The sequence below is a fragment of the Falco peregrinus genome, chromosome 6 (genome assembly GCF_023634155.1).
Source record: "Falco peregrinus isolate bFalPer1 chromosome 6, bFalPer1.pri, whole genome shotgun sequence".
In the NCBI taxonomy this organism is placed as follows: Eukaryota; Metazoa; Chordata; class Aves; order Falconiformes; family Falconidae; genus Falco; species Falco peregrinus.
Window position 1 is genome coordinate 57378608 of NC_073726.1, and position 27682 is coordinate 57406289.

General features: G+C 41.1%; 1 protein-coding gene across 1 annotated transcript; it reads left to right on the forward strand.

Annotated features, from left to right (window-relative positions):
* Positions 1 to 6918: 6918 nt before the first annotated feature.
* On the forward strand, positions 6919 to 27497 carry SLC25A17 (solute carrier family 25 member 17). The gene is made up of 9 exons (XM_055808490.1): positions 6919 to 7096; positions 12114 to 12174; positions 13211 to 13277; positions 16653 to 16804; positions 19207 to 19323; positions 20020 to 20165; positions 22074 to 22169; positions 26371 to 26453; positions 26908 to 27497. Exons 1-9 carry the CDS (start codon positions 6947 to 6949, stop codon positions 27053 to 27055), a joined length of 1020 nt encoding a protein of 339 aa, XP_055664465.1. The 5' UTR covers positions 6919 to 6946; the 3' UTR covers positions 27056 to 27497.
* The last annotated feature ends 185 nt before the right edge of the window (positions 27498 to 27682 follow it).

Sequence of the window (27682 nt, forward strand, 5' to 3'; positions counted from 1 at the left end):
AGGTGACGGTAGTCTGGCAGAGTACGATGATACACTTGCAGCTGACTGGTAGTAAGAGTGTCATAGCCTTGCTGCTCTGTGTGTGAGTGTGAGTTTCTTGTCTGTCCTCTGTAGTTCAAACTGCTGTCCTAAGGGAAAATAAATGTCAGGTCAGATGTCTGTTCCAGCCTGTACTACTTCACAGTGAGCCCTACTGCACAGTAATACGTGGAATGCAAGGCTTGGTGCCTTTACCAGAATTTTTTTGAAAATTTCTCACGCTTCAGTGTTTGGCTGTGAATAAAGGTTATTTGTTAAAGCGGCTTGGTTTGTCTTTGTTGGATGACAATGGGCAGGAGCCAGGCTGTCTCAAAGTTGGGTGAAGATGGGTGGGATGAGACTAGGCAGAGCAGTGATAGGTCAGAGCCTGAATACGTTAACAATAAGTATTTTAAAACCATGTCGTAGGAGCAGCTTGTTGCAAGTGGCTAGCAGTAGTACCTGTAGTTTAAAATACCTGTCTTTAAATGCCACTTCGGTTTTCTTTTCTGTTAACTTCAGGGCCTTTGTATAAAGCTGGTACAAGCCACGCTTGCATATACCTGTACGTCTCTCCTCTGTGAGATGTGAGCGCAAACAAAATGGTTGTAGGAGCTTGTAGCAACTGCTGCCTGAGCACAACCCTTCACCCAAAGGGATGGGAGGTTGTGGACCTCGCCAGAGTGAGCTGGAGCCAAGGTCAGCTTTGGCATGTACCTTCCTGTGGATCGTGGCACTCCTGATGGAAAGTGTTCAGAGCCCCTCTGAAATCCCACAGGGCATCTAGCCTGAGGGACACTGCAGTGTTTTCAGGGTTGTAGGGCAAGCAGGTTGTTGGAATGGCGGTAGAGGCTGGTGGGTTCTTTCACTGGCTGCAGGGCAGTCCTAGTAGTGGCTGGCACTGGTACAGAAGTGGATTTCCATCCTTGAGCCAGAGGGTAATTCGCTAGAAAAACAGTGGCAGTATTCTGATGCCTAGAGAAAGGTGTCTGTACCTTATTCAGCGCTTTGCAGAGGTGAGCCTCAACCTTATTTCATATATGATGGAGTGAGGGCAGCATTGTAGGAAAGTAATTTTGGGTTACCAAAGAGCTGAAATAAGAGTCAAAAATGGCAGCTTCCAATTGGATGCAGAGACCGCTATGCTGAGTACTACAGGACAGGTCATAGGAGGTCAGTAGTGCGGTATAAGCAAATACAAATACAGAGGAAGCGGGAACAATTTCATCTTGTGTGTGTGACACAACAATGTGACAAAGAAATGAAGCAGGTCAGGTGTTGGCTTCTGGATCTGTGTTACGGAGCACCAAAAAAATTCAGGTGACTGGGCTACAAGTCGTTTACCACCTTGTGAATCAGAGCTTAGGCAAGTCATGGTCTGGTGTGGTCCTCACAAGCAGGAACTTCATGGGAGACAAACCTTCCCTCACCCCCACTGGCTGGAGGTCCTGCTGAATGTAAATATTGAGGGCTTCCCTGGAAATCTGAACCTTGATGGCTAACAAAATCAAGAAGTTAACTTGTAATCTTGCTAATGAAGTGTCATTACTGTACCTGTCTTTGATGTACAAATGGGCTTTTGAAATGTATATTCTAGATGAATGGTCTCAGACAAGCTTGAGATCTTACCAATAAATAAATGTATTTGCAGAATGTGTTAGGACTCTTTTGTTAATTGAGTAAGAAACTTTGCCACCTTTGTTGTTGCACACATTTACTAAACCAGGATTTCTTTAGCATACAAACATTGCAATGGCTACAAGGAATACAAGTTGCTACTATGTGTAAATAAATTAAATGTGAAGGTTTACAGAACTGGGGGTAACAGTTTATGTTGGAATTTCTGAAGTACAGCAGCTGAAGCAGTCAGGTGGCAAGTGTAATCTGTATAGAGCAAAGGTATTCAGAAAGACAAGGTACTTATTAATCAACTGTAAGGTAAATAATGAATGAGGAGGTGAGGTCTAAATCAGTTAATAGCAAAGGGAAATCCATTAGTCTCTTTAAAATCTTAAACCTTTAGTTTCTTAAATCTAATGTTCTCACTCTAGAGGGTGAGAGTTTCTAGAAACAAGTTTGCATTTTGCATTTCAGAAAGAATCACAGTAGTCACAGAACAACCAGTGCAGTGTTTAATAACATTACCTTTTAAAATAAGCTGAAGGTACAGATTATTAGGAAGTCATCAGAATTGGATGGAAAAATACTGAGGCATTACATTGAGAAGGAAGCGGCTGAGCTGCTGCCAAGTGCATTGCCTCTCATTAGAGAAAATTCATGCCGAAGTTCAGCCACTAGTGTCTAGTTCTCATCTGGAAAAAAAAAGCACCATGTGCCATCTGTGCTTTCCTATTTCAGATTGTTAAAAATTGATCTAAAAAATGGCTTATTGCTAATAGTTTATAAGGAAAAATGGAACACAACTGTTCAAAAGAAGATTTGCTCTAGATTTTTTGTGTGTTATCCTACAGTAAGGAAAAGTACTTGTGAAAAATGGATTTTCTGAAGCCATTTTGTAACCCATGATACTTTTTCTTTAGTCTCTTGTGTGAAAATTATTCAAACCAGAAGAAATAAAAAGCAAAACTGGAATGAATTAGTAGCCTTTTTGCAAAAAAACAGAAGACCACAAAAATGTGCAATTAGAACAGATGTTAGACATCTGTCAAGTGGTGCCTGGGAAAAGAAAAACAATTTTTTTTCTTTTTGTGTTTGACACAAAATTTGTGTTTGACAATTACTTAGTCTATGTAAAACTAAAGGTGGCTAAGGAACGTTTGGTCTGAACTAGTAAGGCTGTTGAACAAGTAGCGTAATAGGAGATTGAATTGAATAATGGCAAATGCAAGTAATTTAAACTGAAAATTGATTCAACTTCCCTGACATCCCTAAGCCTAGATGAAGTGTGTAGGGAAAACTCTGTGGCATTCCAAAGGCTCAAGTCCAAATCTGTTCAGGCGAAGTGCACACATACATGTACTCAAAAAATGGGCTTTCTAACACGTTTGTGATTACAAAGCTTTCTTCTGGAACAGGCTGGTGTTTCCATGGTCTTGTATTTAAGCCCGATCTTGCCAAGTTTGTGTTATCAAACATTGTGCTATTTAATGAATTCAAACTGTCAGTACATGCAGCCTCATTTGTTAATCTCTAGTTGCTTTAATCTATGATGTACTGGGAGTATGATCCAGTTTATCAACCTTTTCTGAAAGATAGTTTTGCGACAGGTTCAGAAAGTCCTTTTGAATGTAGCAATTGAATTTGCCTTAACATGTTTTCACTCTAATGAATTGAACTTCCAAGCAAAAAAATAGGAGATGTGCATTTCTAAATTGTTTTTGTAAATTAATGTTAGAATAAGGATAGTAGTACGGTAAAATTGGTTTAAATTCAGAGTTCATCCTTTATTTGCTAAGGTAAAACAGTGCAGAGGCAGCAGGTTTGACCTCTGGAGTCACTACCAGTGTCCTCATTCTTTGTCATGAATCAGAAACAAAGCTGTGGGCCAGCCAAAGAAAATCTGTCAAGGTTAAAGTTTCTCGAGATCTGTAACCTCCTTGTACAGGAATCTACAGAATCAAAATTATGGAAACAAGAAATTGCTAAGATGCAGTTAGTGTACAGAGAATGTGTTTGTATTTGTAGTTGCTTTAACTTGGCTCACTTCTAGGCTTTCTAGTAGAATTGACAAATTTGAGGAAAAGGAGGTGCCACGGGCCTTCTGCCCTTCAGTAACCTCCTCTTGCCGGGATTATGTGTTTGCCTGGAAACCCTTTGAATTTGCAGCATTTCTGTGAAGGCCTAAGGCCATGTCTTCATGAAAATTTTTATAGATATGTTCCATTTTTTTCCTTACAGAACACACTGGCATGTCTTCATTTAATCTGTAGTATTTCCATGGTTTTTCTTGGACAGCTACACTAGATCTGTATGTTCCAACAACAAAGTAAATTGGTTTTGAAATACTGCGATTGTTGTGTTACCTCTTAATATTCTGTTTTGCAGGATATACAGGGCATAGTGTTGTATTTAAAATGTTGCTAAATAGAATAGTAATAGTATAGAATAGTGGGTGCCCATTTATGATGGAAATCCAATCTGCAGTACAAACTCTTGGTGAAAGCTTCCCTCTGCACAAGAAGGACGGAATCACAAAGAACAGCAGTAATGTGAGTTTGCGTGCTGCTTGAGGCGTTTCTTCCAAAAGCATACGTACCTGATTGTGCAAAGTCTCCTTGTGTAATTATTCCCTGGTTTTGTAAAACCTAAGCTGCTGTAGTGACAGGAGATTGCCAGTGAACTGTGTACACCTTAATTCTAAAAAAAGGTTTCAGTCTTTTGCATGTAGGGGGGTGTCACAGGTGAATTATTAAGAGAAGTCATCATTGTGGGCTTAAACTAAAAACTAAAAGGGTTTTATTAATGATTAAACAATGATCAAATGATAATTAATTGATGACTGAATGAAAATGAAATGGTAATTCAATGGTTATTAATCAGTAATTGAATGGTAGTCAAACAGTGATTTGACAATGATTTAAATTATGATGTAAATAATTTAGAAGGCAGTGAAACACTCTATTACTTACTACATTTCTAATAATTAAGCTATCGTTGGATATATAGAAAAATGCTGCTAGCATACAAGATACTTTTAGGCCTAATGTAAAATGTTGCTTACCTCATTACAGATATCAGATGCCAGGTAGGGGGGGTCTCTCAACCTCAAAGAGCAACTTTGAGAGGCATCCCTGCTCAAGGGGGAGACCGCTGCTGAGCAGCTTGCTGCCGTACTGTAGCACTCAATGAGCGCATGGAGGCTACAGATATTTACAGTATAAAATGATGGACTTGTAGTCAGTCAAACCCCCTTTTAGTGTGTGCAGTTGTGCGGCTGTAGCAGTTTCAGTTTTGCGTAGTCGCAGCTCAGGCTGGAACTGTCAGCTCCTGGTGTCTTACCTAAACTCCTTAGGTAAGACTCCTCCAAGGCATGTGGAAGTAAACAAATGAGTCTTTATGCTGGCCTAAACTCCTTAGTTCCTGAGAAGGTGCCGTCTAGCACAATTCTCAGGATTTGCACTGCACAGCTGATTGCAGTCAGGTGTCTTTGTCAGTGATGCCTGAACCAAAGTACTGCTCACTCAGTCAGAGTGGGTGCATCCATTGCAGGGAATCTTAAAAAATAAAATACTGGGACTACCAGTGGTATCAGCCTTGCATAAAAGAATTGAGAGTTGTGGCCTCTTAGGTTGCTGGTGTCAGAGTCTAACATTGGAGTGCAGGGATGTTGGAGCACTGCACTGAAATAATGTTTTTCTCAAACTGGAACACTTGCTTTAGGCAGAGCAGTCCGTGTTCTTTACAGCCCCCCTCCCTCACAGATCATGGGATTTTCCTCACAGAAGCGTAAAGACAAGTGGTCTGTTATTAGGCTACCTGATTAAGAAATGTCTTCCCAAAAGGAACTGGCTTATCTGGCTGTGTGGTAGTGAAACTCTTGGGAAGTGTGTAATGGGCTAACTGGCCTGTCCTCCTTTAGATAATGGGTGGCATGGTGGTTCCTATCGAAGGTGTAAGTACAAGGAGCTCTTGTGGCTCAGGCAAGAGGCAGCTGGAGAGTGGTGGTCAAACTAAGAACTACAAACAAGTTAGGAACGTATTTTTTCTGTTTGGAGGGAACGAAAGATGATGGAGTAACAATAGAAACAAAAGGGCCCAGGAGTAACATTGATACAAAGCTAAGGAGAACATTCATTCTTATCTTTATAGTTTTTTCTGAAGTATAGGTGAAGGTCACAAGAGGGGAAGGATTGTTAACACTAGCAAAACCTTGAAGCTACCTGGAAACTAGTATATGACATGAGAAGGGTGGTGGTGGTGGAGGAAACAGGACAGGAACAGGCACAGCTGTCAACCCAGGTGATTTTACAAATTACAGCACATCCAACTTCACTTCCTCAGCTCCTTCTTACTTTGCAGAACCTCTTCTACATAAAAAGTTAAGAAGAGGGCTATAGGATTCTTGATCTTTTCCCACCACGTATTTAATAGTCTTGCCACTGTGTGTCCTAACTAGCTGCTGTGAGCTGTGGCTACCCTGTCCTTTGACCAGCAACCCGGGTCTAGTCCTGGCTTTGTACAAGCGCTTCCCCTTCCACCCTGGCCGGTGAAGGCAGCAACGAGCCTGGAGAGGCTGTTGTTCACGGCCTGCTCTGGCTGTCAGCCCTGGAAGGCCAGGGAGCCATGGCCTACACGCTGGGAAGGAGCAAACCCGGGCAGGGAAAGGAGCAAACCCGCGCGGGGAAAGGCAACAGGCTCAGCTGGTCCACGCAGAGTAAGAGGTACGAAATGATCAGCTTGAAAAAGTGTTATTTTCAAGATCCTGGACTTTAGGTAGAAGGAAAGTGGCTGAAGCTGGAAAAAGTAGAAACAGAATGTTGTTAAATATTGCCTCCTCTTCGTAATTAAATACTTATGTTAAATGCTTGGAGAAGGGAAGCTGGTGGTGGAGAAAAAAGGTATTACTGTAGTTTCAGAGGAAGAAAATGCATTTCCTCAGTATTCTTAGTATTCCTCAGAATTCCTCATTTGTGTTTCATAACGCCACGGAAACCGTCCTAAGATTCCATGAGGTACGGTCTACCAGCTGTGGAGGCAAAAAGCTGCGGTACGGAACCAGACACACGAAGCGCACCGCAGCGCTGCTCCCCCAGCCCAACCGCTCCGCGGTGCCCAGGCTGCCGTGCCGCGCTGGCCCCGACCCGGCCCTCACGGCCGCTAAACGGCCCCGCGGGCTCCGGCCCCGCCGCCCCACAGCGAGGCCGGGGGAGGCGCGGCAGCGCGCACGCGCCGGGCCCGCCGGCGGGAGGGGCCGGTGGCGGCGGGGGGGCGGGGCGAGGCGCCACGTGACGGCGGCGGGGCGGGCGCCATGGCGCGAGTGGGGCCGGCGGTGGGCAGCCCGGGTCCGGCCGGTGTCGCGGTGCCACCGGTCCGGCTGGCGGCGGAGCCCGCGAGAGCCGCGGCCATGTCTTCCGTCGCCTCCTACGAGAGCCTGGTGCACGCCGTGTCCGGGGCTGTGGTGAGCCAGGCGCCGCGGCGCCGTTGGGGGAGGGGGCGCTTCCTCGGGGCCGCCGCGGGCGCTGCCGCGGGCGGGGCGTCTGGCGGGCGGGGGGCGCGGGCCGCTTCAGCTGTCAGACGGGGGGGCCGCGCCTGAGGGGGCGGCGGTGGCGGGGCCGGGGGGCGGGGGCCTGGAGCGGGGCGGCGGGGCCCTGCGGGGGGCGGCCAGGCCCTTGGCGGCCCGAGGGGGGCGTTGGGGGCCGGGGCTCCCTGGCACCGAGCCGTAGCCCCGCCACCCCGCCCCCCGCCCCCGCGGGCAGGCTTGCGCAGCCCCGGTCCGCATCCCACCGGCTTGGATGTGGGGTTTGATGAGCCTGGAGGCTGGCTCTGCCCGGAGCGGCGGGAGCCCCCTGGGAGCCGCAGGTGTGCGCCCCTGGAAAGCGACCTGCGGGCCTGTGAAGTTGGGCGTCCGAGGAACTACGAAATGTTAAGCCTGCCACAAGTGAAGGCAGAGGGGCAACGCTTCAGCAGTGTAACAGCTGTACTAAGCATCCACGTTAGGCGTTTGTCTCATAAACACTTGAGGTGAAGGGTGAGGCAACGAATCGGTGTTAATCAAAACATAAAGCAAGCACCGTGCAGCTAGAGGAGGCTTGTCTAGGTTATCGAATTAGATTTTTCATGTTATGCTTGTAAATTAAAAAGCGGTGTTTAGCTTCTGTAGTTTTCCTAGGATGCCTGGCCCTTCAGTGAATGAGTGCTAGCTCTGTAAATAGCACATCAGCCTTGTGCTTCCAGCAGATGAAGAGTTGTAGCACCATGGAGCACGCTGGACCAGGTGTACTGGTGGATTTCAAGCAAGCTGATGTGGCTCTAGTCCTGGGCTGTTCCAGACTGGCAAGAATTCCTAAATGTGCCTTTTAGTAATTGCTGATCTACTGTTCTGGCAAAACTTCCCGTTCTAATTTGAGTCCTTAAAAGAACTCACAATGTCTTCTCTAGGGTGACAGTCACTGTATGTTACTGAACAATAAAGGCTGATTCTAAAAGGAAAAAAAGACACTAAAGGGTGTTTTGTCTTTATGATAAATAAACATGGGATTATTGTCTGCTCTTCAAAGTGTTTTAAATCTGCTTATTTTAGCATCAAGGCAATGGGGATTTTGTTTCCACTTTCGAGAAATTGAACTCTCTCAAATGATCTCATTATTGAGATACTGCTTATTCTCATTTTACTTGCTTGTACAGAAGTTTCTAGCCCTCACTGTTAGCTTCTAACTCTCATATACTCTCACTATAATTGGGCTGTGCTCCCAAACAAGGTTTGTGGTATGAACCGAGGTTATAAATTCAGCCGTAAACCTTTAAAAACATGTAATGAAAAGGCATCTCAAGTCTCTTGGTGGTGGTAATTAAGTTAATAGAAATTCCCTATTGTATTTGAAGATGCTTATAGATCTCAGCAGTGATGCTGCTATGAAGGAAGACAGAACATTTTGGAGCTATTGGACTTCTGTACCGGCATGACTTCCACTTGTCGCTAATATTCATCTAAAATTTAAAGCTGTGGAGCAAGAATTTTTGCATAAAACAAGGTGGCTTTTTTCTTTTTATTTTACTGCCTTGTGTTGGAAACCTTGACTTCTATTTTTTTTCGTTATAGTAAAGATGTTCTCGTTGATGTAAAGATTTCTGTTTGCTGCTGTAATGTATACATTTTGGAACTTTTGACGTGGGTACTGACTGTTCTGATACTGTCTCACCATTTGTCTAAATTATTATGAAATGTGCTGATGTGTGGATGTGATGCAAGAATTTTAAAAAAGCAAGCAACCCACAGAACTGTGCTGAGGTAATGAGTCAGAAGAACATGTCAGATCACAACATGGTAATTTTTATTTCTGTTCTAATATGTTCAGAGTTCATATATCTTCTAGGCTACCTCATCAGACCTGAGGCAAATGAGTTGTTTAGTGAGCAGCAAAGAAATTGATGCTTGATTTCCTGCGAACTTTAATTGAATTACATAAATTTTCTCGAACTCTGTATGTAGCCATAAAGGAACTCTCCTGTTACAGAAGCAGCAAGAATGAGAATTTTATAGGAGTGTTATGGCAGTAGTCAAGCTGCTTTGCTTGACTCCGAGTGTTGGCTGACGACATATTTTTTTTTTTTATTCTTTTAATATTTTAAATTATTATTCTTAGCTGTGGTCCTGCATGCCTCCTCTTGGCAGCAGTCACCTTGGGCCCTTTGTTCTGGCCACTTACTGCCACCTGTTGGCTACTGCACAGTTGTTTATGTGGTGCTGCGGTTGATCAGGGAACTGATCTGACTGAAGTAGCCCAGTGGAAAAACTTTTTTTTTCAGCCACACTAGTTTCTTTGTCTGCATCATTGTGTAGGTGCCCAAAAAGTTATGCCACCAGAACGGAGGAGGCAGGGATGCAAATACAGTTGACCGAGAGCTGGGATTGCATAAACCAGTTTGTACCTGTGCTAGTGATTATTCAGTGATAGTGTGACTTAACTCGGCAAACTGCTGAGGTCCAGCACTGACGGGAAGGTGGTGGGAAGGCAGACAGTGAAGCCTCACCCTTTCAACCATACAGGTTTATACATGTCAGCATATGTTCCTCCAATCGGTAGCATGAGTTTCTTGCTCTGCTGGTCTCACGTGCAATTCAGTAAGGAATCTGAGCCCATCTTAAGCTTTTTCTTTTGCTGGGGAAAGGGCTGGTCCTGCTCATCCCTCTCCTTTCCCTTCCATCCTTGAAATCCTGTCTCCTCCATATGATGCTTCTGTCAGTCACATTGCCACATAGTTGAGTTGCTCCGTTCATAAACACAGGAGAAAAGTAACTCTGCTTTTCTGAGTTTATTTTCTTCAATTTAGCAAAAAGAGGGGAGAAGGAGGGTACAAATCATCTTTTATTGGTGGTAATCTGTTAGATCGGCTGAGTTATCTTATGATATTCTGTTGAGCTATAGCTTCACATGTTTTAAGCCAGTTCGAGCCTGTAAGGTTCGTTGTGTGGGAATGATTCAAAGCTGTGTCAGGGGCGGTTCAGACTTCATATTAAGAAGTATTTCTTTACTGAGAGTATTCAAACATTGGAACAGGCTGCCTGGAGAAGTGGTTGATGCCCCATCCCCTGTTGGTGTTTAAGAGCCATTTGGACAATGCCCTTAAAAATACTCTTTAACTTTTGGTCGGCCCTGGAGTTGTCAGGCAGTTAGACTAGATGATCATTGTAGGTCCAACTGAAATACTCCCTTCTGTACTTTGTGCCCACCCATTTGTCCTGTGTGCCACTACCCCAACAATTTCTCCATTTCCATATTCTGATTTTGCATGCAAATGTGTGTGTTGCTGTATGGTGGGTTACACTGAGAGTAGGTTTCAGGATAAATCTCGCTTTGGGAGGGTGGAAGCAGGATAAATGGGGCAAGGGAAGGCTGGAAGTTGTAATGACTGCAGTCTCATGGCTGTTTTTTGTGTAGGTGTGTCTTAACTTCTGAGGTTGGCTTCAGAGTTGCCGTAATGCAGCTGATATTAGGAGGTATATTTTGGCTCTTTCTGGCACTTTTTTTTTGTGCTGGCACTAGCATTCTAACAAATGTATTCTTTGCGAATTTTTAGTTAGATGGGTTCATTAATCGTACTTGCTCTCCAGCTGCGTACACAGTAAGTACTGAGAATGAGCAGACACAGGGCAAGTACACAGGAGAGCAGAACCAACCCTTCTGGCTAGAGGCCAAATTAAATGGCTTGCAATAACCAGGTAGTTCTGGCCAAGTGTTTCCTTTCATTTGCCACCTGGTGTTACAAAAACTGGAGAAACTTAAGTCTTGTTAAGACTTCAACCAAGTCTTAGTGAGGAAACACCACCTGAAAAATAATCCTCTGTTGCTGGTAGTAGACATAGGTCCAAGTAGCCTGCTCAGGAGATGGAGTGTTTCCAGAGGCAAAGCTTGCTTAAATGCAAGGCGTAACATAGCTCCAGAAAAGTTACACCACGCAGTACGCTTTAAACACAGTGCTTGTGTGGCTTGCTGTATCCCAGACCTTGCCACTGTTTGAACAGTTTGCATGGCTCCTAACGGAAGAGGGCCACAGCTTTAGCAGCCACTTAATGCATCTAATACTACTGTATTTAATACTGTTGTAGAGTGTTAACAGGTTTACACCAAGCCAGGGTCGTTCTGAGTTGGGTATCTTTTCGAAAAGCTGTGCAGTATCAGTGCTAGAGTACTAAAGAATGGAGAAGCTGAATGATGGTGGAGGGGGCGGGGGAACAGCTTCTTGTAGGGAAGATAAGGGCATTTGCAAATACATTATTTAGCCCTGATGTAAAGGAGAGTGGCTGCTGGCTTTTCTATTTAGAGGCTTTAATGGTTGCATTGCACAGGAAGTGAAGAGGGTGTTGGATTTACAAGTGAATCTGGTGACATCTAGGTCATGATTTAATTCATTGTATGTAATTCATACCACAGAGGGTGTCTGGTAGGCAGGTCTTTGTTGTCTAAATTGGTATTTAGTGTAATGCTAGATTAAGTCCTGGAAGATGTGTGCTGCCAGGTTTTTTTTAATGAAGAAGAGTTTCTGGTTTTTTTCTGAAGTCAGAACAAGGTTATTATGACACAAGCAACGATTGTGTTACAGTTGTCTTATTTTGTTGTGGTTTTTAAAGTAGAAATTGGGTATTGAGGCTAATGGGAGTTAGGGCAAGTGCAGTGTGTTTGTCTCCTGATGCACAGTTTATCAGCTCTCAGACCTCAAAAACTTTCTCTTTGGGCAAAAAGCTTCTAATGGTTTTAATTTGAGCTTGATTAATACAAAAGAAAAAAAGAATCTTGTTTGTAAGCATGAGACCAAAACCCACTTGAAATAGGTATTGCTACGTATGGAGTCTATCCCCTTTTTAAACTTACTCAGTAGACTGGTTTCTGGGTGAGAAGTGAAGGGCTACAAAGAGTCTGGCCGGCATCTGTACAAGCAACTGATACATTATATAGCCAGTTTATTTTGTTTTGCAGGGCAGTGTGACTGCAATGACTGTGTTTTTTCCTTTGGATACAGCTAGGCTTAGACTTCAGGGTAAGTGTCAAACTCTAGTTTCTTTTTATGATGTTGTTTCTGTTCATCTTGGCTTGGGTGGTTGTAGGGGGGCCTATCTTGCATTAAAGAGAATCTTACCTGTGTAACACTCACAGCATTTAATCACTTAACACCATTTTTCCAGCTGAAGGCCTTTGCAAAGTATTGGGCAACCTTTTAATTGCCTGAAGAGACTGTGATCTGTGGCCAGACATGGCTTTTAAGTGGTTATCTAAGACCAAAAAGAAAAATAAAGATGTGAGATTACACAGGATGACGTTTATGTGGTGGTGTTGCTTTTGGCTGTTGAGAACACTTCAAAATGCAGGGGCAGCACTGTGAAAAACTGGTCTAGAATTATTCCTGAGAATGGTTTAAAGGGAAAAGTCAGGGTTAGAACTGGCAATAGGAGCATCCAGTGTTTTGAAAAAATGCATCTGGGTATGAATTTTGTTTTTTAAAGCTCTATCTTCTAATCAAAAGTCACAGAATCACCAAGCATTTTAGTGCTGTGACTAAACCACTATTTAGAACTAGAGGGAGATCATCAGCCAAGAAAGATACGGTTGAGAAATGAGCACCCTATTGCTGTTAAGCATTTTTCAGTGTAGGAGGAGACAGTGTTTTGCTAAGGCTCAGCTGTTTGCAGATCAGCTGTAGGAGATTGGTGGTGTTAGTCTGGGGTCCAAGGAATGATTTTGAGAACAGTTAGGCAGGCCCAATTCTAGTTCCTCACCTAAGGGGAACCTAGCTTTGGTTCCTGTCACAACTATTAGGTTAGGAGTTGGTAACTACAGATACTCTGGTGCACATCAAAACTTGCTAGTCTGAGTAAGAACAAAAAAAAGGAATTGGCCTTACCTAGCATATGAAAATAAGGAGATGCTTTCAGCAGTTGCTGCAGAAGTGGGAAATGTCTGTGCTTTATGAGGAAGAAGAAATGTGCAGGGGGTATGTTCAGATGGGAAAGATAAGGACTTGAAAATGAGTGCTAAAAATTGGAATAATCTAGAAGTTTGATTCTTTTGTTTTCCAGTTGATGAGAAGCGGAAGTCTAAGACAACGCCGGCAGTCCTATTGGAAATAATCAAAGAAGAAGGCCTGTGAGTAGACACATTTTTTCTGTTTGTCTTCATGTAGACAAGCCATAAGACTAACTTGAATTTGCTTTTAAAGTGGAATAGTTAGCCGGTATCTCTGTGGACAGGTTTTTATTCTAATTAAAATGTCTCCATCTAAGTGTGATATGATTTGCATAATCTTACATGTTCGTCTTTAGCTAATTTGGATTAACTTTCTTGAGCACCTTACACAATTCTGTTCAGTGATGTAACTGTGCCTCCTCACAAATGCAGGTTTGTACACAAATGTACCTTCATGTACCTATCTGATAAACCAGCTTTGTCTGCCTGGATTCTTGGGTGTGTCCATTTCTCCTAACAAGATGAAACTCTTGGGCAGCAAAGCCAATTTCAACAGGAGAATTGAGACATGTTTCCCTGTTGGCAATTTTTTCTCCTCCAAGGCATGTGGAAGTAGACAAATGAGTCTTTATGCTGGTGAGATTCAAGACCCATCTAAAAGCGATGCTGTGCTTTAGTATTTGCCACGCAGGCTGAGCTGCCTGGGAAAAACGCTTCTACGTGTGTCCTTGTTACAAGTATTTTCCTAAGTGAATCCCTGGAACTCAAGTAGACCAGAGCTTCCAGGATACTGAAGCTGACAAAAGTTTAGCTTGACCAATAATGTTTTTGCCACCTTTGAACTTGAGCAGTTCGCAGTTGTATGCATGAGCGTTTTTCAGTCAGTTGGTGATCTCTTTTGTTCACATTCCTGCATTACTTTTGCCACATGAGGGTAGCAAGTCAACTTTAAATTAAAAAAAAAAAAAAAGGAAAGGAAAAAATGAAAAAGAAAAATTAAGTTAAGGGAAGTGGAGAGACTGCAAAAGCAGTCCTCCAACTTTTCCTGTGCAACAGAAAAATCAGTAATCCTGGCAAGAGGGGAACATTGTATCTTCCAGAGGTGTTGGGAAGGCCTAGTTAAGCAATGATACTAGTTTTAGAGATGTTTCTGGAATAACAAAAATCCCCCAAACAACAGCAAGTCTGAAATGGGATGTGAGATCATAAACATCTTGTTCATATTAGTCTGCAGAGTCTTGTCTCATATTACACTTTTGTGCGACTGCTTTTCTCATCTAGTTACAGCAAATAGGTTTAGCTAATGGACTTTTGTAGAAAGTTTTGCTTTCTTCCCTGCGCTTTCATCCTTACTGAATTCTTCTCAAGGTTGCAGTTTGGAACACAAACTTAGGTTTTATTTGTGTGCAGAAGTATTTGTATGTGAATTATGGATGTTAGCCCTGACAGCTTGAGTCATTAAAATAAACTCATATTTTTTTGTCTTGGTTTCATGTTTTGTACTGTAAGATACTTCATTTGGAGATCATTAGAAGTTGTTCGTAATAAATGAATCAAACAAAACTAACTCTCAGTTAGAGGATATGGTACACTTTCTTTCTGCCTTTGTTTTCCAGCACAGAAGAGATAGGTGATGCAAAAACTGTTTTAATTCTACTAATGACTAACTGTATAGTCAGTTAAATTGTAATTTTAACTGTATAATTAGCTAAGCCTGTAACTTCAGAAGTGGTCTTAATAATGTGGTATATTGCCAGCTACATGGAAGGGGGAAGCACTTGATGCATCAGAAATGAAAAACTAGCATTTACATCATAAGAACGGTCAGATGCTCTGTTTACCAGCCTTGCATCTTTTACGGTCATCTTGGGAATCCTTATATTCTGCGTATTCCCAATATGTTAATGAATGCTAAAATGCCTCCATGATTGCTGCTGGTCATTGAGGAGATTTCTTGGGCTGTTAACATGATACCAGTTCTCTGCCTGTCCTGTGCAGCTTCAGTGGAGGTATGTATCATTATCGGGGATTTAGAGCAGCTGTTGAGGTGTCCTTGTTTTACAGGCTTATCAGGCCTGTCAGAGAAGGGAGCTTTGTTAGTCAGCTGTTACAAAATTATTCTTAAATCAAGATAGATTTAGATGATACATAAACAATGACAGTTATTCACAACACCTGAAAAATAAGATAGCTGTGAATCATAAGGGAGTACTCACTTTTTCATCTGTGTTTAATCTAATTAAATTTAAATAGGTAATTTCTTTTTCTCACTTACCTGACTGACTTGCTCTAAACTTTACTGTGAAGCATTTATTAGAAATTCTTCTCACCTGCATATCTCATGCCCCAGGTTGCATCCTTTGGAAAACTTTCCATGGTGGAGTATATTAACTTCAGTATCTAGTCTTCCATTTTTAAATTTTATGTGAGAATTCAGACACTTTTTTGTCTTCATTACTCTAGGTTGTCTTTTTTTTTTTTTTAATTTTGTATTGAGGAAGTAGTTGGTCTGTAATTTTTTCCCAGCTGTGTTAAGCATCGCTTTCTTTCCTTGGAGATGTGAGCATCTCTTTACTGGGGTGTTGTCTTTTGTATTGGACTGACAATTCCATTTCTCAACAAAGATGAGAATTTTCCCCATGCCTTGGTATGTTTTAGTATATGGTTTGAATTGGTTGTACCAGTCTATATCTTCATGTTGATACCACAAACATGTATTCATCGCCTGGATGTTTGTAGTTCACTGCTGGCTGTTGGAAGAGAGCAAATACAGTGGTAGTACTCACTTCTGGAGCGAGTGAGCCCCAAGCTTCTCACTGTAAATATATTGTACCTCTGCAGCTCCTTTTCAATGGAATTATTCTTGATGACAGAATAACAGAATGTTTAGGGTTCTAAGGGACCTCTGGAGATTATCCAGTCCAACCTCCTGCTAAAACAAGTTCACCTAGAGCAGGTTGCACAGGATTGTGTCCAGGTGGCTTTTGAATGTTTCCTGAGAAGGAGACTCCACAACCCCTCTGGGCAGCCTGTTCCAGTGCTCTGTCACCCTTGAAGTGAAGAAGTTTTTCCTCATACTTACGTGAAACTTCTTGTGTTTCCATTTGTGCCCATTGTCCCTTGTCCTGTCACTGGGCACCACCGAAGAGTCTGGTCCCATCCTCTTGATGCTCACCCTTAAGAGATTTCTATACATTGCTAAGATCCCCTCTCAGTCTTCTCCATGCTGACCAGGCCCAGCCCTCTCAGCCTTTCCTCATCAGAGATGCTCAGTCCCCTTGTAACCTTTGTAGCCCTCTGCTGGACCCTCTCCAGTAGTTCTATAGTAGTTTATATATATAGTAGTTACTATAATTTAGAAATTTAAGCACTCATTTTTTTTAATGGTACAGTCAGGAGTTTTGTATGGCTTGTTACCATTAATGATCAAGACATATCTAGTTAGTATTGCATGTAGTATACAGTATTGTATCTCTGGGACCCTCCACCAACATGTAAAATCAACCAGATCACATACTTTGCTGATCCTCACCGTGACTTTTTCTTCTCCATTAGGTTGGCACCATATCGAGGATGGTTCCCTGTTATCTCCAGTCTTTGCTGCTCCAATTTTGTTTATTTTTATACGTTTAATAGTCTTAAAGCTCTTTGGGTCAAAGGTCAGCATTCAACCACTGGAAAAGACTTGGTTCTTGGGGTTGTTGCAGGTAATACTTAAAAATCCCAGTTTCCTCAAAAATGTATTTTTAGTATATTCTATGTATTGTTTTTCTTTATGAAGTCCACTGGAGATCACACTGAGTACTTATTCATCCTGCTGTGTGCAGACCTGCTTCACTGTGCAGCTCTGATTGCTCTTCTGTGTCCTCCCCACCTCATAAGTAGGTGCATAAACTGTTCCTGTTGTGAATTCTAGCACAAAGCACAGTGCTGTTTCAGTCTAGTATTTTACTTGTGTCTGATGTGTTGTTTACTCTGGTATCTAAGCATCGTTGTTTTGATGTTGAAGACAAGTGGCAGGGAGAGGTGGTAGTGTTTTTCAGAGGAAAAGGTATATACCAGATCTGAAATATTTTCAATTACGATAATTAAGAGTTCTTAATGTAAGCATTTGGGTGTCAGTTCTCAGACTTGTTTTTGAGTTGTTATCTGAAAGCGACAGCAAGTCCCTAGACATAGGGAGGTCCAGTGGGGCCTTTAACATGGATGCTACGGTGGCTTCTTTGAAGGGATGATGACATTACTGGCTTTTCTAACAAATCCAATTTGAAACATTATCACGGTGTGCCTCTGTTTGCAAGTAATGCCTTGTGAGAATAAGTGCTTATGTAACCACACCGAAACAAGCTGATTTTTAAAAAACCTGCAAAAAAGGCCTGTGAATTTTTTGGGGGAGGGCAGGGGATGGTGGTGGGTAGGGGAGGGCTTTTAAAATTTATTTACTATTTGCTATTTTATTTATTTACTTCTTTGGACTTTCAGTGTAGGCACAATGAATGGCTGAGTAGTTCGGGGAACGTAAGGAAGGAAATTCTTAAAGTGGCTTTATCACTGTGGGTAAAATATTATATTCTGGAGCACCGGCTGCAGCAATTAGGGTAACAGCTCGTCAGTTAAATGACTAGCTCTTCTTCAATGCCAGTAGTTTATATCCTTATAATGGAATAATACTTGGTGTAAATTGAAAAATTCTACTTAACGTGTTTACTGATACTCCCTACCTATCTCTCATTCCTACTACTGGTAGCAAATACAGGTTGGAAAAATACATTAAAAAAACCAGCACCTTTCCAGTCTGCAAAATAAAGTTTTATGACTTCCCTTAACCGAGTCTGGGTGAAAAATTACAAGTAAACTGTGCTGTAGCCTGTTACTTCTTAATGCAATCATATTGACTTTGGCTAAGAGAGGTTAATGTGACTTGCCTTCTCTAGTGCTTGATTTTGCTCGTAACTTCTTTGAAGAGCTGACTGTAGTCCTTATGAAGGATACTGTATTAAAGGAAAAGAAAAAGGCACAGTGTAGGTAGTAGGTTTCACCTTTTTCAGATTTACTGTTCTTCCTGGTGATATAGTGTGTCCATCTCAATATAATGGAATGATTCAGTCTGTCACTCAGACTTCTTCCAAAGCAACTGAAGCAGAATCAGTTACTAATTTTTGTGATGCAGAAATATTAATAAGAAAGGTCAGAAGCTTGTTTTAACATAGTTAATTCAATGTGACTGCCTTGGTCATTACTGAACAGGAGAGACGTATACCAAGTGATTGCAAAGATAATGTCACTTAATTCTCCCTGTTAATTAAGAACTGTATTTTGCAATACCTCTTTGTTGCAGCCTTATGTATGCTTATCGGTTTCGTTTCCTCCATCTTAATTTGTGATACTCAATTTCCAAGCTTTATGTTGGGGTTTGTTATTGTGTGTAATCTCTTGCCACTTCTAAGCCTTACTTAAAATACTTGCAGAATCCTGTGTTTTCCACTGTAAGTGTACTTAGTGAATCTAAAAGCTCGATATTCTCATTCTTTTGGCAGTGTAGGAGCTCTGTTCTGGTAATGAAGCTGTATGCATTTATCTGTTTTGATCTCTCCCTATAAAATAATCCTTCTAACCTTATTACTCTATGTTTCTTTCTGAAAGTAGGCAGGCAGCAAGTCATCACGGAGTGAAGTAGGGCATGAAAAAGTAGAGTATCTTGTGCTCCAGTGTGGTGTAGTATGCAGCAAAGTAACAAGTTCACTTAAGATTCCTTCAACATGTTCATATTTAGTGTGTTTTGTTGTTTGGGGTGCTTTTTCTGGTTTGGTTTGTGGTCTTTTTTTTTTTTTTTTTTTTTTTTTTTTAGTTTTGGAGAGGGTAGCAGAAATGTCTTGCCACTGCATGCAGTCTGCTGACGACAAATTCATGGTGGTGCTGTGGGGGGAATATGTGAAGCAGCTCATTACAAATTACCTGTTTACTTTTCCCATATACTGTGTTAATTTTTTCCCCTCTTCCTACCAGTAATTTCTTTAGTGTGTGAATTGGGGTAAAAGGGGATAAAAAAAAAAGTTTGACGTAATCTTCTGGCTTTTGCTGATTTTCTGTGTGCTGGGTTTTGTATTAGGTGTAGTGAATGTACTCTTGACCACTCCTCTTTGGGTAGTGAACACACGCCTGAAGCTGCAGGGAGCAAAGTTTAGAAATGAAGACATTGTACCAACCAATTATAAAGGTATAATAGGTAAGTACCTATTGTTGTCTTCAACCGAAGAGAAGTTTGTTAAATGAAACATTTCAAGGACTGTGAAGTTTGAAGACTTTTATTCATGTAACCTATTTCACCCTGGAATCTCTGTGCTTCCCCATCACTTTGCAATCACTGAGTTTTATAGGAAACTGGACATGGCCATTTCTGGTGGTAATTAAGAATTTATAATATGCGCACCTGTAACTGCAATACCTTTTGCTAAGGCAGGTATCTTACCATACAAATACTGGAGTGATAGTGAGCCCAGTGAGGTGGTAGCTGGGAGTCTGCGTTTAGACAGGCAGTCTGCAAATTAAACTTCACTCACCTTAATATTTAATTGCCTACATGTTCAGGCTGTCTTCCTTTTGAAAAGAAGTAAATAAGTATTGTTGTTTTGAAGGTTTAAAAGACCTTAATCTTAATGCTGAGCTTGTACTAAAAAGAGCAGGAGTCTGCAGATGATAAGCTCTGTTTGCATTAATGGTGATGTGAGCAAGAACCTCCTTTGTCACTATTTTTGCATCAACTTCCAGATTAGAATGGAAGATAAGAAGTCATATAAATGACTGCAGTGGATTTTTATACACTTTGACTATATTAGGCTTCAGGTGTAACTTTTCTTACCTTTTACAGTCAGAATGTTGTACTCATTATTTTATGTGTTGCGTGTCCCCCCTTTCTTCTCAGATGCCTTTCATCAGATAATACGAGATGAAGGAGTCTTAGCGTTATGGAATGGTACTTTCCCCTCCTTGTTGCTGGTCTTCAATCCTGCCATACAGTTCATGTTTTATGAAGGCTTTAAACGGAAGCTTTTGAAAAAGCAGCTGCAAGTGAGTGTGTTTTGAGGCCAGGTGGTGGATATGCTCTGTTATAAGACGGCTCTGACATGCATTACTTGGAGCAAATTCAGAAATGTACACATGGGTTCGGTTCTTGTATTTTTGAGGGTATTTTTTGGGTTAGTATATCTTCTAAAAACGATCCATCATCGTGAAGTGAGATGCGAATCTTTCACATCCTTAGGAAGGATATTCCTGTGATGAATTCCTCCTCTTGTAAAAATAAAACTGCACCTCTTGTCCACGGTCTGGATTTAAAGTAGAGATTTTAAATTCTAACATATCTGTTTTGTAAATATGTACATTACAGACTGTTTTGAAGTCACCTCTTAACCCTTTCCCCAGTAAATGAAGTATATTGAGCCTTTGAAGTATGACAGAATTGTTCTGGTCCCTGTCATTTCAATAACACTTTTTTCCTGAAGCCCTCTGTTTTTAAGTATCCTTTTTCCAAAGATGGACACTAGAATTGAACACAGCATTGCAACCATACCTTCTGATTATCTAGAGGCAGAGTCGCTTTTCTGTCTCAGCTTTATAGTCTTTTTTCTTTGTCCTTTTTCTCTATATCAGATACGCATCTCACCTGAACGTATGTTCCTTTTACGTTCTAGCAGATGGAAAAGTATTTGTGTTACATTTTAGGATAATGTCACAGTAGATGTTTTTTGTGACTTTAGAATGCATTTAGCTGTATTTAGATTTTAGATCATATTCATATGTTACAAAGGCATCTTGTTTTTCCTCAAGACATAGTGAGATTATTTTTACATGAGATTTTGAGTCATAGATGAGGCTTGGGGTTTTCCTACCATCTTTAGGCAATGCTGCAGCTGTAGCACTCTTTATTTGTGTCTGATGGACCTATCCAGTTACATTACGGACAATACGATTTTTTGAGTGACAAGCTGAACTTCCCTCTGCGTTGTTACTTGCCTGTTGGCTAATTGCTATAGTTACTTCTTGTTTCTTTTAAATTATTTAGTTCTACCTTAAATTAGGGCACGTTTTGTCCATGTTCAGTGGAGAAGGGAAAATACGTTTTTCCCCTAGCAATGGTCATTCTTATTTTGGATAACATTTTTCTTCCTATTTGATCTTTTCCTGACTGTCTTAAATAGATCAGATTGACTGTCTTAAATAGATCAGATTGACTCTTTTAAGATCTGCATGTTGTCTGCATATTTCTGATTGCAATCAACATATTTTGCAAATTTGGAGCATGTTTTGGTATGGGCACCTTCTCGTTTTCGGTGATTAGTTCACACTGTTAGACTGAGATGCACTGTAATCAGCTTAAGCTGTAACAATGTATTTGGTGCACTGTGGAACATTGTGGGCTTTGAAGGTGAGCATGGGCTCCCAGCAGGTGTTCTTCATTAGTAGGGAACAAGATTTTTAGCCTATGTCATCAAGACTAGAAGTCTGCCTGATAGCGTAGTGATTATGTCTCAGCGTTCATAGAGGGGTGTTCAAGGAGCCTTTCACCGTCACCTTTTCATATGTGCTGTGACTTGACAGTTTATATGTTGTAAAAGCTGAAATGCTTATTGATCGGTACATTTAAATGCTACTTCCCTATCTTTTGTCTACTTTTGGTGCTTTACATTGGTCTAGGTGTATGGCTTTATTTCTGCTATGTTTTAGTAACCTACTTGTAGTGAGAAATGCAAAAGCTTGTGAGCAGGTAGAGGTTGCAAATAAACTTTAGTTGTGGGAAAGTAAGCTGGTTAAATTATAACTCTTTAAAATGGGAAGATCCGTAGACTTTGTGAAATCTTTATGCCAAAGATACTTAGATAACCTGGTAGCAGGTACCAGTACAGAATCCCCAGACACCTACAGGTAACTGGTTTGGTACTATGTGGACGTAATATGTTCCTTTATCTTATTGAACAGCTCACATCTTTGGATGCTTTTGTCATTGGTGCAATAGCCAAAGCAGTTGCCACCACCCTCACTTATCCTCTGCAGACAGTACAGTCAATTCTGCGGGTAAGTAATAATTTTATTTCAGGGTAACTGCCTTTCACTTGTTCTGTATAATGCAGGCCTTGTTCCTGTGGCTTGTTTTTCTTTGTGTTAATGAACCCATAATTTTTGGGAGCTCCTTTTGGATGGTGCAGTCATTGATAAGGATGCCTGTCTTTGATCCTGTACTGACAGATTCTGATAGAACTCAGTATTACTGGTGCACATTTGTTTTGAGTAGCTGGTAGGATTGACAACGTAATGCATCAGTACAGCATCTTGCAGAAGCTGATGCACTATGCTGGTTTTAGGCATTACAGAAATGTAGCTTTACTTCTTTAAATATAAATAGAAAACGTGTCAAATGGAAAGTTAAAATTAAATCCTCTAAACCCAATTTGTTTCCAGGGTAATCCAAAGGGTTATTATTTTATTCGGATGATGGCCTGTGCTTGTCAGTAGCCAGAAAGTGATTCATCAGGGCAAACTGAGCTCCCTCATAAATAATATTTTTAATCACTTGCCCAGCCTTGTACACTAATTGTAGTGGTAATGGAAACACTTGCATTTATTCTCAGTTGCAGTTTGTATGTTTGCTGGATAATGTTGCTACCTTCAGTATGTACCAGTGTTGTTGTAATATTGAAGCAAGACAAAGTGGAGGGGGGGCAGGGGAGGAAGAGACCTGGCCCTACATAAGCAAGCATATTGTACTTTAATTTCTGTGCTTTTTAATCTGGTTTTGTAAGTTGTTTCTCGATGGTTTTTATAACAGTTAAATATTAATAAATGTTTCCACAGAAATATAATGCTATTTTCCGAAGTAAGGAGAAGCCCTAACTTACGTTTATGATAAAGCCATTATATATGTTCTAAAACTTCTGTCGATTTGGAGAATTAGTTGAATTACTGAATGTGAACCTTCCATGCTAAGGGAATCGCTTTTCAGGCTTGTCTAATAGAGGACTTTCCTTGTCAATTGTTCATCTGGAAAAAGTGATTTTCTTGAAGGCTTTGTAATTATTTTAGTTTTTCTTTACTTAGAGTGAACTAAATGTATTTTGATTCTTGATAGCCTGTAAAAAGATAGTTTGGATGCTCTGTTTCAAACCCAGCAGGACTTGAATCTATTTACTGTGTGGTTACTGCTACCCTGAAAAGACACTAGATAAAACTTTTGTGTCTGCACAGCTTTCTACTTCACCACCCTAATGGTGCACAAAATGACATCTGCATTGTAGCTGTGTCAGCAACACTGTGGATTAGTCAGCAGTCATCTTTTCTGAGGTTTTCATAACTTTTGATGATCAGCTGAGCTAGTGTCTTCATTCAATGTCTTATCCTGTCTCAACAGCCTGGATGCACCATGGGGGTTAAACTAGTAAGACAGGCTTCTATTTCTAAAGTGACAGATAACAGAAAAATGTTCAAGCAAATTTAGCTTTGTCGGATAAATTGCAACATCAGTCTGTTTTTAATTTGTGATGCACTTTCCGCTGGTCTAAAGGAGAACCAGAAGGAGAGTTGGAGTGCTCTATTTTAGCCTTCGCATTGCACAGGAGTGCAATTTTCATGGGGCTACATCAATGTAACAGCTTCAACACCCATTCCTTTCTGTGGTTGCTATAGAAATGGTTACCGTCTTGTGGCTATCACTTCATGTTTTGTCCGTCTCGTTTTGGCTTTTTGAACAAAATTCTTCTGTCTTTTGGTGACAGTGCCATTCTTTGGGGGGGGGGGGGGGGGGGGGGAAGGGCAGCTCTGGTAAGTTGTGCTGCCAGCTTGATGTACTAACCAGCTGCTGCTTGCTGCTTAACTCGGCTGAAGTCACTGAAGCTAGGTCGCTGCTGGCTTGCCTGAGCAGTGATGAGTTAGTTGCCTTCCTGCTAGAGCACAGCTAACCATCAGTGTCCTGGTGGTGGTGGGTTTCTTCTCACTGTGGCCCACTGTGAAATAAAATGTATATGTGCTACTTGTTAGTGCCAGTCCATCCTCTCCCTGTGATGATGGGAGATATGAGGACCCTGTCTCTGGTTCTGCGGTCAGTAGGGGTGACTTCTTTTCCTTTGCTCTCTGAAAGAAGTAATAGCCAGAAAACCTGAACGCTTTGGGTGAGAACAGCAGAAACACGCGTCTGTGATACTTGTCCTGTCCGTTCAAACTCGTACTACTTCATAATGGGTTTTCTATCTAAAGCTAGCGTTGTTACATTTGATGAAGTTTTTGTCACTTACACTAAGTGACGTTAAAAAAATATTAATAAAGGTTTAGTATTTTCAGAAATAACATTCTGCGTGAAGTATACTTTGTATAGTTGTAGGGGGTTTTGAAACAATTTTAGCAGATTTACACACAAGCTTATACAAGCCCAATATAATTCATATAAACTTACACATCGTAATTAAGTTCTGTCTTCGAAGCAGAAGTACAGGACTCTTCTCTTCAAACGTAAACCTTTAGCAACTAGAACTATTGTTTGAACGTTATTAGAGTTCTTAGTAATGAAGTCTCTACACTTTTTGCTTTCAACTTTTTTGCAAAGTGCTCATCTTGCTTCCATATAATCATAGAATAGATTGGGTTGGAAGGGACCAAACAATTATCCTGTGTAATTGATAGTGGTAAGCAGCTTCCAGCCTTGGCATTTGGCATGTCTATCTCCCTTTCAGTCATTAAAAGTACATGGCACTGGTATTACTCATTATGCAGTGAAACTGTTCTTTAGCCTGGGTGTCGGACAAGAGTGGATGAATTGAATTTGCCTCTGGAGAAATAGCAATACTGTGAATGTTCTTAGTGACCCTGGGTGAAAAAGTTCTCTTTTAAAACTCAAGCCTCTTCTCTCTACTATAGAGAATGCTAGTCTCTTTGGGAAATCTGCAGTAATCAGTGAAGTATTGGTGTCCTAGGGAGAAGTGAACTTTTTTCCCCCTTGATTTTTGTACCTTATTTACGGTACAAAAATAGTCTGATGGTGGAGAAGAGAGGAGAAGGGAGCATCTAATCCTAGTGTAGTTTGGAAGTCTGTGAGTAATCTGGGCAGAGACTGGCATTGTAACTTGGAACCTAGTTAGCAGTTTTTTTGGAGGTGTGCCTGAGTCTTTGACAGTAATCCTTAACATGAATTTATCAGTATAAAATTAGTTAGTTGCTGATGAGAAGATTGTGGATTGTGAGCATGTATTTGCTTAATAAAGGAAGATTTCCAATGGCATTCTGTTGCTGCTGTTTCCATCTGAGTTCTTGAGACATATTGCAAAGGGACCGTGTCATCCTGGCATTTTCTTAGAATTTCTGAACTGCCTAAATCTGCTTGCATGCTCTGCCTGCTGTCCATGGTGATTTCTTACACCTAAGAAGTAGCAGTTGTCTGACTAAGTTCTGGGAGAAACTCATCTATAGGCAGTGGCTGAAGTTCACCTTTCATGGCACAAAAGTGTAACACAGGCTTCAAAAGCTATGTAGCTATGTTGTTATAAATACAAGTGTGGCAGCCCTGGTATATCAGTAATTCATAGTTACAGCTTGCTGACAGTACTATCAACCTGTATCAGGTAAGAGTGTCAATGAACAGTAGAAAAGGAGTTGCTGAAATTGTTAAAGTCTGAGACATAAAATTACAGCGGCAGCTATCATGCCTACTGAAAAACAGGTTGGAAATAAGCAAATGCAGTGAGTAGAAGAGGAGTAGGCCCAGGTAGGTGGATCAAAAATTCTGGGTTCTTCCACAACAGTTCCCATATAAATATTTTGCTCCAAGATCATTGCTGGGCAGATAAATTTTGGGTTCAACTATGCAATCTCAGTGTAATAATGGTTTGCAGATGTACGAGGCTTTGAATTTTTGTTAAATGAAAGCTGAGCAAGCCAGAAAGAACTTGCTTTGAATGTCATGTCCCTACTAAGACTCTGCAAATTATGCTTTTGAGATCTTGAAAACTGTTTCCTCCAGAGCAACCAAAAGAGAGTAGATATGGCTGTGTAACACTTCCTTATAATCCATCTTAAAATCAAAACAAATTATTGTAGCATTTACCTTTTTAATGCTTGCTCTGTAAGGTTCTGTAGTGTGAGCGTTGGCCTCAGTTCTTCACTCATGGCTAGCATAACCTGGAAGATGTTAAAAGAGGTTTAAGATGGGCTTTCCAGATTTTATGTGTATGTTGGGTTTTCTGTCTCACACCATGGGGCAATAGTACAATAAAATGCTCTTCATTTTTTTCAGTTTGGACGCCACAGGTTGAACCCAGAGAACCGAACACTAGGCAGTCTTAGAAATGTTCTTTACCTTCTTCAGCAGAGAGTGAGGTGAGCTTTCAATTTTTCTTTTTTCCCAACTTGATATAGAAGACTTCAGCGTTACTAATATGCTAAAAACGTTGCTGGATCTGACTCTGTTTTTTTGACTGACTTAAACTTGCCATTTGAGTCAACCTGTGTTTTTTGTAATACACTGCAGAATAAGTACACAAAGCCAAATTCTCCTAAATATCTGTACAGTAAATGTTATCAGGGATATCTATGGATACAGGTTCATTCACCTCTTGAAGCAAGTTTCTTGCACAAAAGAGTTAATTTTCTACAGAATTTCCTCTTTAAAATATTAAACATAGCTGGCACTCAAGAGATAAGAATGAATTTAAGATTCTTAGAGTTGTTATTAACTTGTGATAATCTTATTTGTAGTGTGCCAATTTACTTACAGCAGGCTATTTACACTTGCTTTCTTGGTTTTGTTTTTGGGGTTTTTTTTCCTTCTTAGGCGTTTTGGATTAATGGGACTCTACAAAGGTCTTGAAGCAAAGCTCCTGCAAACAGTCCTTACTGCTGCTCTTATGTTTCTAGTGTATGAGAAACTGACTGCTGCAACCTTCACAGTCATGGGATTAAAGCATTCACACAGACATTGAAAAAGGAACCTATGCCAAAGATTATGGGGTCTAGAAAACACGTTCTGTTTCTGAGACCAGGCTGGGTAACAAAGGGTCCTCACTTTCTGTGTTCCCCTTTCTTTTTAGCCACCTCCATCTCCAATATTTGGAGAAACTTGGCATACACTCTGTAGGACCTGTTGCCATGAATTCAGGGATAGCCCATTCCCTACTTTTCTGTGGACTCTGCGTTAAGAAACAAAACTTGACATGAAATTTCAACTACTATATGACTTGGTTGACTTTCTTTGCAAGAATGAGTATCTGTCACTATGCTTTGTTGTTTTCCCTCAAATCCTCCTCAACTATTTTTCTGTCTTTACCTTCTGTCAGCAGCTGGTGGGGCTTGGGGTGTTATTTCCCTTGACCTGTGTTTATGTCACTTCATATTTGGTTCATTAAAGTAACTCATAAATAACAAGATTTTTTGCATAGTTTTCTTTTAAGTTCAAGTGTGTTTGTGGCACAGAATGATAGGATATTGCCCCAAATATCTGGTGGTGAGATTTCTGAACTGCTAGAATGTACGTTACTGGTGAGTGTAGGCATGCTGCCTTTTTGAACCCACTTACTTTTGAATGCAGATATTGGCCAGATGCAGTGGGT